Here is a 12,979-nt window from a genome sequence, read left to right as displayed (position 1 = left end):
ACATGGGAGTGGGTGCTGCTAAAATACTGGAAAACATACCTTTTTTTCCTGAAATAGGCACTTTTTCCATGACAATCTTGTTTATGGTATTCATTTTCTCAGTATGTTTATTTTGTAGTAAAATAAGTTTTAGCTCTCAGCCTTTATCTAAATGAAATTGTGTAAGAGAGTCCAAATTAATGAAATAATGTGAACAATACAAAACCATTATTGGTGATTTTATAATTACCCAGACTTTTCATCTTCTCCATGAGAAGAGGCTGTGATGGAGATCCACACATAAAAGTATCTCTATGATAATAATAGCTGATACTTATTGAGTGTATACATTAGAATAAGTACTATGCCAAGCACTTTACATGCATCCTTTTGTTTACCAAAGCATATGAGGGGAGACTAATATTATCCCCATCTCACAGATGCACCAGGAACTGTGGTTTAAAGAGGTTATTTAAATATTCAGTGTAAGCTGGGCAGTTTGACTCAGGAGAGAGTTTGGGTAAAGCCTAAGCCTCAGTGAAACAGAAGATACTTGTAGAATGTTGGTATCCCTATGGCCAGTAGTCCAATACTTAAGCTTAGGGAAAAGGTTCCTGGATAGAAGGTTGGTCTGGCATCAAATCCAGTTAGTGGTGTCAGACTAGCTCCAGAACTAACATGGGCTTCTAAAACCAGGACCAAGCAGGGTGACAAAAGTCACTTTCCCAACTCAATCTCACTCATAATCAAAGGCATGCACATTTTAAATGAAAGAAACAAACAAGCAATATTGTTCTCTTTATTTGTTAAGTTGGAAAAGTTTTTTATTTACTTCTTTTTTAAATACAATTATCCATTATTTGCAAGAGACTTTCATATTTGGGCCATGTGAACCAAATCTTCATGCCCTTTGACCCAATTCTGGGAATGGAGCCCAAAGATACCCTGAATGCTGCACAAATAGAGCTCAGCACAGTACTATTCCCAATAGTGGGAAATGTGAAACATCTAAGAAGCCAAACATTTGCAGGAGTGGATGGGTAGGGGGTGGCTGATATGACATAGTGAATTTTCCCAGTGGATATAATGCCACAATTAAACAAGGATCTCTTCATAGTACAGTGAAGTGTCAGGAGAAACTAATTAGAAGAGCAATCTGAATTGCAGGTCAATAGCAGGAACTTCAGCTTCAACTTCTTTCATTTGTTCATTCATTCATTGACAAATGTGTTTTTAGGACCAAATTGAGCCATACACTGTGGTAGGTTCTAGAGACCCTAGGATTTTAACAAGACACTGCCCCTTGCCACCATGGGGCTTAAATCCTAGCAGGAAAACTTAAACATAAAGAAAGGTTTACTCAGTTTCACAGGTTGCTGTGAAGCAGGTGTCCAAGTCAGGAAGCTATTTCAGATGAAGTGGTCCCTGGGGTAGGTTCTGAGGAATTTACCAGTCAAACCTTGGGGTGATTCATGTACACAGAAGAGGGAAAGGAGCAGGGAAGAGAATTACAGATATAGGGAATAGCATGTGCAAAGTCCCTGTGTTGTAAGGGGCATGTCAGAAGAATAACCCAAAGAAATGCAGAGATGGTGGGTAGAGGGAAAGGGTGGTATCTGGAGAGGCAGGAAGGGACAGACCACTTAGGGCTACTGACCAGGGGTCAGCAAACTTTTTTATGAGGGAACAGATAATAAATATTTCAGACTGCTTGCCAAGAGGCAAAAATCAGTGATACTATGTGTATATTTATATGACAAGAATGAAAAATCCACACAAAACTTTTATTAATATAAATAGTAATAGTAATGGAGTACAGTTTTCTGTAATACTGATCTACCAATGAGAAAAATGGAATGTTGAGAGAAGATAACATTTTGCTTAATTAGTGTTCTTTATTATCAAAATATATTATAAATGTTTATCTCTTAATGCTTGTCAGAGATGAGATTTTCTGTATTTCATCTTTTTAAAGATTTTTACAAAATAGGTATTCCCTAACACTGATTTGGTCCACACCCATATAATTTTAATTAAGCATACTCATGCATTGGCAAGCATTTATAGAGTTCTATTAGATTTTTCTGCTGACATTTGCCTTTTAGCATGCCATTACCTTGCAGATTAATCACTTGCAATTGAAGGTGAGACAGAATCTCATTAATTGCTTCATTAAATGGATTTTGAGTACGAAATTTCTCACTTACATCAAAGTCCCAAAAATGCTGCTAGAACTGCATCTGAAGCTCAGAAAATATATCCACTAAATATTTATGTGGAATGGAGACACAGCTTATTTTAACTTTTAATGGAATGGGAAATACATAAAGTGGCTTACTACTACTTATGATTCAAGCAATGTTAGTTGTCATTGAAATTACTTTACCGCAGTGTAAGTTCTGCCAATAAGTGGCACTTTTGCCTTGAAATTTTAAGGTCAGTTTATTAAGAAATATTATCAAATCTGGATCAAAAGCTAATCTTCAAAGCCATTGACTGTTGAATTGCAGTGATTGAGACAAGTTCTTGTTCAGAAAAAATTTGATCCCAGCCTTGAGTTCAAACATTCACAATAAAACATTACAGCCACTAAGTTATTAAACTGCTATATCGTAGGACAAGTCAGGATACTCAGCTTCTAGTTTTGACAAAAACTTTTGCATAACTGATGATGGTTAAGTACAGAGTAGGCAAAGATGTTCATCATTGACACTACTGGCTCTGTATCACCGGATAGATCTGAATGTTTTCCACAAAGCATCTGCTGATGACTAATATGATAAATAACCATAGTCCTTAAACATCTTAACATTTCAGAAGCTTTGTAAATTTCACCAACTATAGCTTTTTCTGCTCCCACATATTTTTTACCACTATCAGTTGTCAGCACATCTTAGCAGATTCCACTTCAGCTCTTCTGCGTCAGCGTTTTCTCAACCTCTTTGAAATTTCTTGTCTGAACTTGTTCCATCCAGACTACTCATAGAAGCTAATTCTTCAGTCACATCAGGCTTGGCATTGTCTCCTCAAATAGATAACAACTTTTAGTTTCAATAATATCTTTCAATTCATCAAGAGCCAAAGAAAGCTATTCAGAAATGTTGGCCTTGTTTTTTAATTGATTATCAATGTTGCTTCCAATGTCATTAATCTTTTGAGCTATAGTTCTTGCCAAAATGATACTAGTTTTAAACAAGTTTGTTTTCTCTTGAAGCATTTCTTCAGCTGTTAAATGAAATAAGATTTCATTAACTCACCATGGGTAACCTTTTTTGCTTGCTTGGCACACAAATGAGGCACTTGAAAACTTAATCATTTTCATTGTTTTCTTTTTATGAAGAAATTATGTTATGGTGGGATACTGTTTTAAATTTTCTAAGTTTCTGATGATTGCTTTCCTGTGAGTTGGTAATATTGGGATGAATGATAACTTTGGTAATGTTGGTATATACTGTATTCTTTTACCCCAGTATCACCTTATGATAAGCGCAACGCTTTGTCACCTAAATTTGATACTAGAATAACCCACACACCACTTTGTGTCTTAAAAGTGCAACTTTCAAAGTCTACTTTTCTCTTCTTGTTGTGACATGATAGTATGTAATGGTATTTAAAAAGTGAAACAAAATGTTGTGATACAGCAGTATGCATGGCAGTAAGACCACTACCAAGTTAAAACTGTGTCACTGAGATTTTTAGGGTTCTCAGTAGCAGTATGAAGCACTGAGACCTGTTACAATACTCAGCCCTGCTGTTGTAGCATAAAGCAGCTGCAGATACTAGTGGCTTTGTGCCAATAAAACTTTTTTATGGACACTGAGATTTGAATGTCATATAATTTGCATATCTTCTTAACCAATTAAAATGTAAACACTATTTTAGGTTTGTGGGCCACACAGAAACAGGTGATGGGGCTGGAGTGGGTCTACAGACCATAGTTTTTCAACCCCTCTTTAAACCATAGAAGGATATTGAGCTCTGCTTTTATTCAGAGGCCTACCTACTGTGCATGCAAGAATGATTTCCCAAAAAGCCACTGAAAGGCCTAGAAACATTAACCAAGCACATGGTCTAAGATCAGCCATACCTCTCTTTGCAGGATGGTACCCGAGTCATTGGGAAATGTGGTGGTTACTGTGGGAAATGTACTCCATCCTCTGGAACTGGCCTGGAGGTTCGAGTTCTATAGTTAAGGTAAGTCCCATGTTTCTCTCTCTTATTCTTTCTGTAGCCTAATGATTAGTGAATATGAACAAGTCAGTTGTCCTCAGATTACTGTTCAGCATCTTCAGGTTGACTTCATACTATTCTTCCCTTTTCTCTCTTGCTCATCTGTCTTTTCATGGCTGTAGCTGTCTGTTCTCCATGCTTAGGATGTGAGATCCCTCACCTTTTGCATCAGATTCCTCTGCAAAGCTTACTAAAAATACCACTTACTGCGCTCTATCTTGGAGTTCCTGTTTCATTAGATACCTTGCGGATCCAGAAATCCATATATTTAGTACAGGGATTTCTGATGTAAGGGACTCACACATCATCAACCTTTGAAAAGTGCTGTCCAGGAGCATTATAATAATAATATTGATGGTATTCATTGATCCCTATGTGTCAGGCACCATGCTGATCACTTTGCAGGCATTATTTCATTGAATCATCACAACAAAGCTAGGAGAAGGGCTGCTGTCCTGTTTACCAGATGGAAGCCAAGGCCCACAACAATTAACTAGCTTGCTTAAGGTCACAATGGATTCCCTTGGCAGAACCCAAGAATGTCCTATACCGAAGCCAGTGCTCTCAATTAATGCACAGTTCTACACACTTGTGACTCGTAGGGTGATCCAAGGACCAACATTATCAGGATAACCTGGGAACTTATCAGAAATGCAGAATTTCAGGCCTTATCTTAGACCTACAAAATCAAATCTGCATTTTAACAAATCCACAGGAGAGTCATGCATATTAAAGTTTGCTAATTCCTGGTCTAACTACATTATGCCAGCAAATACTGCATCTGCTGGGTGAGGACTGAATTGGTCAATCTTTTTTTTGTCCTACCTTCCGCTGTAAGGGATGACCTCAGCCAACTCATGTGACCCTCCTACAACTCCCTGCAAGCTTCCAGCAGTCCATTGCTCTTGAAGATCCTGGCACAGGAGTACCTAGTTGACATTTATGTGTCAGTATTCCAGTGTTCAATTAAACATCCAAATTATCTGAAATTACGATCAATTCCATTGCTAGAGACAACTGAAAAAAAATAAAAGAAATTTATTGTCTAAAATAACTGAGAAGTCCAAGCAGGCGTGGCTGGATCCAGAGGCTCATAGTCATCAGGACTCTTTCTTTCTCCACTGATCAGCTATTCTTACCTCTTAAATGGCTCATTCTCGGGCAGATTATCTGTCCTGCACCATGGTTCCTGGTGGTTTACATCCTTACAGTTCATGGCCCCAAATAAATGCTCATCTTCGTCACCCATTCTGCACAAGAACTCAGGCTCTAATTGGTCACATGACCACTTCTGAACCAATTGCAATGTCCAGGAAACAGAGATCACATATCCACCTACACTTGGGTGATTGACAGCTTCATTTGGAAGAAGAACAAGGAGTTTCTTATCAGAAAAGGAGAGATGGGATGGAGGCAGAGAAAGTCAGCAGGGATCCACTGGAGATCCCCATTTTATATGCATTTTAATGTATTTCATATCTAGTGAAATTATTGTATGTGTTTTATGTGTAGTAAAATTTGAGTGAGTAAATATATATACTATTTAAATGTATGCACAGAAAAAGTTTAGAAGAAAATACACCAGTATTTGAAGAGCATTATTTCAGGCTAGTGGTTTTTTAAATTTTATTCTGTATATTCCCATGAGATTTCCATGTTTCTTATAGCAAACATGCATTACTTTCAAATCTAGAAAAAATTATTATTTTAAATTCTGTCTGTGAAAATGTATGGTTTACCCACTCTTGACCTATAGTGTTTGAGACAGATGACTCATACTTCCTGGTTGGTTCATTTGTTTTCAGGTGCTCTGAAGAGGAAGCCATTATGGGATGGATGAAGGATAGTAATGCAATACCTCCACCTTAAATTTGTGTGTGTGTGTGTGTATGTGTGTATGTGTGAGGACCTTTATGCTTGTGTGTGTATGTGTGTGTGTGTATGTGTACATATACACGCACACACACATACATGTATATATGTGTGTGTGTGTGTGTATATATGTGGAATATCCTAATGATGTATAGTTTAATATTTATGTTTGGAATTATTTATTGTGATGTAATATTTTTGTACGTAAAATGATTCTATTGTGACTGCCATTTTCATTATTTTGTTCCTTGCAGTCAGACCACTGCATTTTACGTACTCTACATTATATGTAGTACTATGACAAAAGTGATCCTTCATTATCACGGTACACTATTGTTTACTTTCTATCTGTAAATGTTTCATTGTTACCTTTTTAAAAATTGTGATTTGTTTTTTAAAACAACCTAGCTGCCATCAAGGTGCTACAGGAGTCGTGTAAGAGTATTTTGGCGTTTTTAGGAAAGTATCATTAGCCAATAAGTAACTTAGTGACGTCACAGATTGTATCAGCTGTTAATTAAGTTAAGTATCTACTCAGTCTTATGTGATCTCTGGGAAAAACTGCCTTGGTGCCTTGGTGCTAATATTGTGTGTATTTAAGTGATCATCAGACTCAGAAGTTGTAAACAGTTTTAAAAGAAGAGAGGAGCAGAAGGACAGTTTCCAGTGGACAGAATCACGTGGGCAAAATAAGACCAGCTGTTCACCCTTGTTTTTGGACATGCCTATTTTGGAACAGTTGGACTCTTTTCTTCTTCCTGTTCTTGTTAGCAGTGCTTTGCTTCAGTTCATGGTGCCTTGGTCTCTTTGCAGTGAATTGGATGGTCCTTCAACCAGCTTCACTGCAGAGTGATATTGATAAAGTGAGATCCTCTCAGTATTTTGCCAAAATATTCTAAAATGGTGTCCAAGTTTACCTGTTAAGACAGAGGATGCACAGGATGGGGGTGACCTTCAGCACCCCAGCACACCTGGAGAAGTTGTGAAGCAGTTTTCAATCATCCAAAGTGCCTTTTGCATGAAAACATTGGTCAGTGACCTGACTTGTCTTCAGGCCATCGAGCCTCACACCCTGCCGGTGCTGATGCCTGCTGCAGTCATTTGCATTTGTGAGAAGAAATGAACTGTGGAGTATGCGACACCGTGGTCTCTGCCCTTCCAGCCTGATTGAAGGGAAGCCATCAACAATGGCCTGTGGTAGACACTCAGTTTGAGGAAACCCTGCCCACTCCCCAACCCCAGGAGATTAGGGAAAACCTGGCAGTATTCTCCAACTCCAAACAAACTCAAGAATGTTCTAAGAGAAATTGTACTCAGTGTATGGATAAGTGTTATTCTACATTATTAATACATTGTGAAAATATACTATGAATAAATACCATGACCACATCCAAACATTTGTCTTTCACCTGCTTTCTAGACTCTTGATTCAGGTTGGAATGAAAATGTCTGTAGTTTTTTAAATTGTCCTATTAATAATAAATGCACACCTTCTTAATCCCATCAGTTACAGTTGCCATTCTGGAGACAGATGAGGATGGGGGCTGTCCCCAAGGTCTGTCTTTTCATCACTTAAATTGGTTGAAGTGGTTCTTCTGAAAATCAAAAACATAGTCCACTTATCTGTGTGATGGGGAACAAATGAGCTAACAAAACAGGAGATGTAAGTGGGATTTGGGGACTCAGTTGTTAATTTTTATGGAACAGCAGTTTCCACTCTATAGACTGCTGATGTCAGGGAAATAAGAGCCTTTCAAAGTAGTCTAATAAGTACTTAACAGTAAATGGACATCATCCATATGCCAGGCCCTTTTCTAAATTGTTTTAGCTTATCTGTACAACCCCAAGTAGAGAAGATGATGTAACATTATTCTGTGGATAAGGAGCCAGAGCCTTCAAGGTGCAAACAGTCCTGAGCTCATATACAGTGAATAGGCGACAGTCCCTAAAAGAACCATTTAGCTCTAATTGGGTTACATGGCCATTTCCAGACCAATCACATTCTTGAGAGGGCTGGGATCATGTTCCCACCTAGTGTCAGGGCAGTTCCCAGAGGAGAAGGGTTTTCTCTTCAGAAGAAGGTAGATAGTACAGGGATAGAATAAATGGCAGGTATCCACTCTAGATTTCCGTGTATGTTTGTGTTTGCATGGTTGCACACACATGCATGTGTAAGATCTCCAGATCAGCTCACACCACAGTCCTACCACTTGTGATCCCTCGGCACCATCTAAGACCTGGGTTCTAGTCTTTTCTCTGATCTCTGATCCAGAACCTTAGTTCCTTCATGTGTAAAATGAAACTATTAGTAGTGCTCCCATTTACATTGAGAGGTTTCCTGAAGACCCCTTAAGCCCTGCCCCTTAAGTGGTGGCAAAATAGATGCCCTCAGAATGTGCATCAGCAGGTTTAAGCTGACAGCAGTGAAGGCATGTGTTCTGTATCAGTTAAGAATTGTCTTCAGCTGCTAATTATAGAGACCTGACTGCAATGGTTTACACATTAATAAGTGTATTTCACTGTTATGTGAAAAGCCTGGCAATAGGCAATCCAGGGCTGGTATGGCAGCTCCACAAAATCATTAGAGACAGCATTTCATTCTTAATCTCCTTCATCCATATTTCAGCAGCAGTCACTCCAAAATTCCAGGCAGTAAGAAAAAGGGAGTGGAAGGAAAGCGTAAAAAGTGGCATGGTCCCAGCTCTCAACCTGTCTTTTTAAAAGAGGTTTTCTAGAAACCTCACCCAACAAACTCCACTTAGGTATCCTCAGCCAGAATTAAGTCATATGCTGCATCTAGGGAAATGGGGTTGTTTCACAGAGTATGTTTCCAAACTGAATAAAATGAGGGATCTGTTTCTAGGAAAGAAGGCAAAGTGGATTTGAGAGAGGCAGCTAGAAGTTTCTGCAACAGGTTCGAGGACAGAAATGGGAGAGAATGGCTTGGAAGCAATTATAAGGTAAGCAAGAGATAATAGAATCGGACCTAGAGTTGTGACCATTGTAATGGTAGAAAATTATAGAGTGCTAGAGGTGGTAAAACTAACAGGAACTGACAACAGATGAATTTGGGATGGACTGTAGGAGGAAAGGCCGTGGTAAGAATTCAAATATGAGGTTTCACCTGCCTGTACATACAAGCAAGGTGATACGAAGATGAATGGGTAGGTAGATGCATGGGCAGATAATAATTAGAGTCCACAAATCCTTTACATTTTTATAGTGCTATACACATTAAACATTGTCTTTGTATTCTGTTCATTTATCCAAATAATATTTAATGCACATCTGCCAATTTCCAGGCACTGTTTTAGGTATTAGGGGTGCAGCAGTGTATTAGTTAGGGTTCAGGCTAATAAGCTGTATTAGTCCACTAGGGCTACCGTAACAGTACCCCAGACTGGGTAGTTGAAACCACACATTTATTCTGTCACAGTTCTGGCAGCTGGAAGCCCGAGATCAGGTGCCTCCAGGGTTGGTTTCTGGCGAAGGCTCTCTTCCTGGCTCGTAGACCTTCTCTTCTCCCTGTGTCCTCGCACGGCCTTTCCTCGGTGTGAGCACTGAGAGAGAGAGACTTCTAGTATCTCTTTCTCTTCTTTTTTTTTTTTAAGGTATCATTGATATACAATCTTATGAAGATTTTGCATGAGCAACATTGTGGTTACTACATTCACCCATATTATCGAGGCCCCACCCCCACTGCAGTCACTGTCCATCAGCATAGTAAGATGCTCTAGAGTCACTACTTGTCTTCTCTGTGCTGTACTGCCTTCCCCGTACCCCCCACATCATGTGTGCTAATCATAATGCCCCTTAATCCCCTTCTCCCTCCCTCCCCATCCACTTCCCCTACCCCCTTCCCTTTGATAACCGCTAGTGCCTTCTTGGAGTCTGTGTATCTCTTCCTCTTCTTATAAGGACATCGGTGGGAGGGCCCCCAGGGAGGGCCCCCACCCTTATGAACTCATTCATCGTCAAATACCCCTTTCAAGCTGTACCTCCAAATACAGTCACATTAAAGGTTAGGACTTCAACATATGTATTTTGGGAAGACACAACTCAGTTCATAACAGAGGCTATGATAAAGAGACCCCAACTTAAGATGGGCCCTTATTTCTCTCTCCTTTGCTGTGCAGAGGTTGGCAGGCAGTCAGCCCAGTGGGTGGAGCTGGTCTGTGTGTTGTCAGAGGACCTGGGCTCTCTGGCTTTGTGGGTCAGCCATTCCCAGAGATGTCATTCTGTGGCTCGTCCTCACGAGGTCTGTGTCTAGCCTGCAGGAAGGGGACAATCACTTTAAGGCAAGACCTGAAAGTTGAAGAATGACTTTGATCCACAAGTTTTGGCGCAGTTGTTCAGATGCACTGCCTCACTCAGCTGCGAGTGAGGCTGGCAGATGCGTTCTCTAGTTGGTAACCACGCACCCACTAATGCCTAATAGGAAGTGGGCTTCTGTTACCAAAAGAGTGAGGCAGGAATGTCTGCTGGGCAAATCAGCTGCTTCTGTCACAAGCAGTGAACAAAACCTACAAAAATCTCTGCCCTTTGGAGCTTACATTTCAGCAGTGACAAATGAGAGAAAATAAAGACGCCAGTGCGCACCCTGCAGTTCGTTTCCAGTTACTGATCTGACCCTAGTTTCCATCGTGGCCATCCAGAGACCCTGGTCCTGTCATTCCCTGAGCACCAGGGCTTCCGTACGCCAGAGTCTTCACACATGCTGCTGTTCGTTTTGCCTGCACTGTCCATTTTCCCTTCTCTTCTGACTAATACAAAATAATACTTAGTGAGCAAAACTTAGTGCCTTGGATGGTGAGAAGTACCAGAGGGAGAGGAGTGGCGGGCTCAGTGCCCTGGGGTGAGTGTGCTGCTGTTTTAAATAGGGTGGGTGGCCAGAAATTCCTTCTTTACAAACTTCTCTTGCTGCGAACAAAGCCGTGGGTCACCATAAAAGCAGGCCACGAGCCCAAGCGGTGTGAGAAACTCCCCCTGTCACCAACAGATGGCAGGGGAGGCCCTGCTCTGTCATTTTAGTCTCAGGTCCAGGGTATTGCACTACCAAGCCTCCAAATTTTTCTGCTTATCCTAGAGGTGATTTTTCAAGGAGTGTGAGACCTTCAGAGGCCTTCAGCCCTGAAAAGATTTTGCTACTCCCCCCTCTGTTTCCGGATTGAAAATAACTCCAGATCATGCCTTTAGTTAACTATGAAGACTATTTTTTAATATCGAATATCAGTTTTTCCCAACAACCCTGAAGACCATCTTTGCTATCCTAGGCCTATGTTTTGTCTGCTCAGTAGATGAAACAGCTGATTTACACCTTTATTAATCACAGTGATACCTGATTAGGACAAAAGGAGGAAATATTCAAAGTGCTTTGCAAGATCTGGGTACACTGGGCATCTGGGTACACTGCGAAAGAAGATAAAATACAGCATTTCACAGAAAGGTTCACATTCCTGTGTAACTTATATAGTGTCCCTTTGTTCGGAGTTAGGGTCATCAAATGCCTTACAGGCTGCCTGTGTGGGTGTCACAGCATGCTCAAGGCTGGTGCTTGTGTGTGTAAAGACAACTAATACTCTTAATATATACAAGTTCAAAAACAGTCTTAAGCTTTGGAGTTCAGCTTAGAAATCCTATTATTTTGACTATTTATTAGCCTAGTATTTAGCAATTACATTTTAGAACCTTTTGAATAACTTAAAAAACTTTGTTCCTTTTATCACATAGTCATTTAAAAGTCTTCATATATTTATGTATAGTGTTCATATATTTTATGAAATTTATTTGTCTTAAGTCCTTCAATTATCTGTTTCAAGCAACTCTTTCCGAGTACTTCAATCATTTTGATAAATACAGAAGTATAAATAGTGCATAAATCAGTGGCCTTAAGCTTCTTTTAAATATTCCAAAGTGGAAAATTTAGTGTGGTTTTTAACTTGAAATTCCAAATTTAAGCCAAGTTCTCACGGCACATTTTAAATTGGCAATTATGTGCTACCACTCAAATAGTTCAAATGTTTATCATCACAGTTATATATGCTATTAAATTTTCGCATGTGCCTTAACACAGAAATCTTAATATAGTGGTTCTAGTTCCCGTAAACATTTTTATATCTTAAAGCTTACTCTTAGCATGAGCAAAAGCTGTGTGCTCGGACACCTGTTGTACATTCAGAGGTTCCTGCTGGGCTGAAGATGTGAGCGGCTGGCAACCCGAGTGGTTCTTCTCACTCCACCTTGAGAAGCCTTCTGTGTACATTTATTTCCTACTACTGCTGGAACAAATTACCTCAGACCAGATCTAAAGCAGCACATTTTGATTATCTTCTCACTCTGGAGCTCAGCCATATAAAACGGGTCCGTAGGGCTGTATTTCTTCTGGAGGCGGAAGGGGAGAATCTGTTCCCTTGCCTTCGCCGGCTTCTAGGAGCTGCCTGCCCCTCGACTCATGCCCCGGTCTCCATCTCAAAGCCAGGGCGCAGCGTCTTCAGGTTTCCGTCTCCCTGTCTGGCGCTCACTCCCCTCAGCACGTTACCCTTTTCTGGTTTGACTCACTTGCTTCCTTCATGTAAGGACTCTTAGGATTGCACCAGGCCCACCAGCCAGCCAGGACGACCTTCTCGCCTTAAGATTCTTAACTTGATCATATCTGCAAAGTCCCCTGCGATATATGTAAGGTACCATATTCACATGTTTTAGACATTCGGGACATGGTCAACTTTGTGGGTCATTATTCCGTCTTCTACCCCTTTTCCACACATTTAGAGACCAGAGATATGTGTCAGATGCTGACACATTTGTCCGGATTCCCAGGGGCCCATCCTGGCCTTTATGTCAAAGACCCTTCAGTTCAAGAGAGCAGTGTTCCCAGACTCATGCTCCTGGATTCAAAGTC

The 12,979-nt window shown here is 40.3% G+C and overlaps 1 protein-coding gene across 9 annotated transcripts in view; it reads left to right on the top strand.

Moving 5' to 3' along the window:
* Positions 1-8,966, top strand: part of ADAMTS9 (ADAM metallopeptidase with thrombospondin type 1 motif 9) — a 157,176-nt gene extending 148,210 nt beyond the window's left edge. For 6 of the 9 annotated variants that reach the window (XM_017666473.3, XM_017666471.3, XM_037019228.2 and 3 more), the window contains 2 exons: positions 4,079-4,173; positions 6,015-7,479. In XM_017666473.3, the coding sequence (XP_017521962.2) occupies positions 4,079-4,168 (90 nt within the window). In that variant the 3' untranslated portion in view covers positions 4,169-4,173; positions 6,015-7,479. Of the gene's footprint in view, positions 1-4,078; positions 4,174-5,047; positions 7,480-8,944 lie in introns of those variants that run through there. The other 3 variants (XM_073230841.1, XM_017666472.3, XM_073230840.1) reach the window with 3 other exon arrangements.
* The last annotated feature ends 4,013 nt before the right edge of the window (positions 8,967-12,979 follow it).

The sequence above is a fragment of the Manis javanica genome, chromosome 3, assembly GCF_040802235.1.
Source record: "Manis javanica isolate MJ-LG chromosome 3, MJ_LKY, whole genome shotgun sequence".
NCBI lineage: Eukaryota > Metazoa > Chordata > Mammalia > Pholidota > Manidae > Manis > Manis javanica.
The sequence above is the reverse complement of the archived record's forward strand: the minus strand, read 5'-3'. Positions and strand labels throughout refer to the sequence as shown.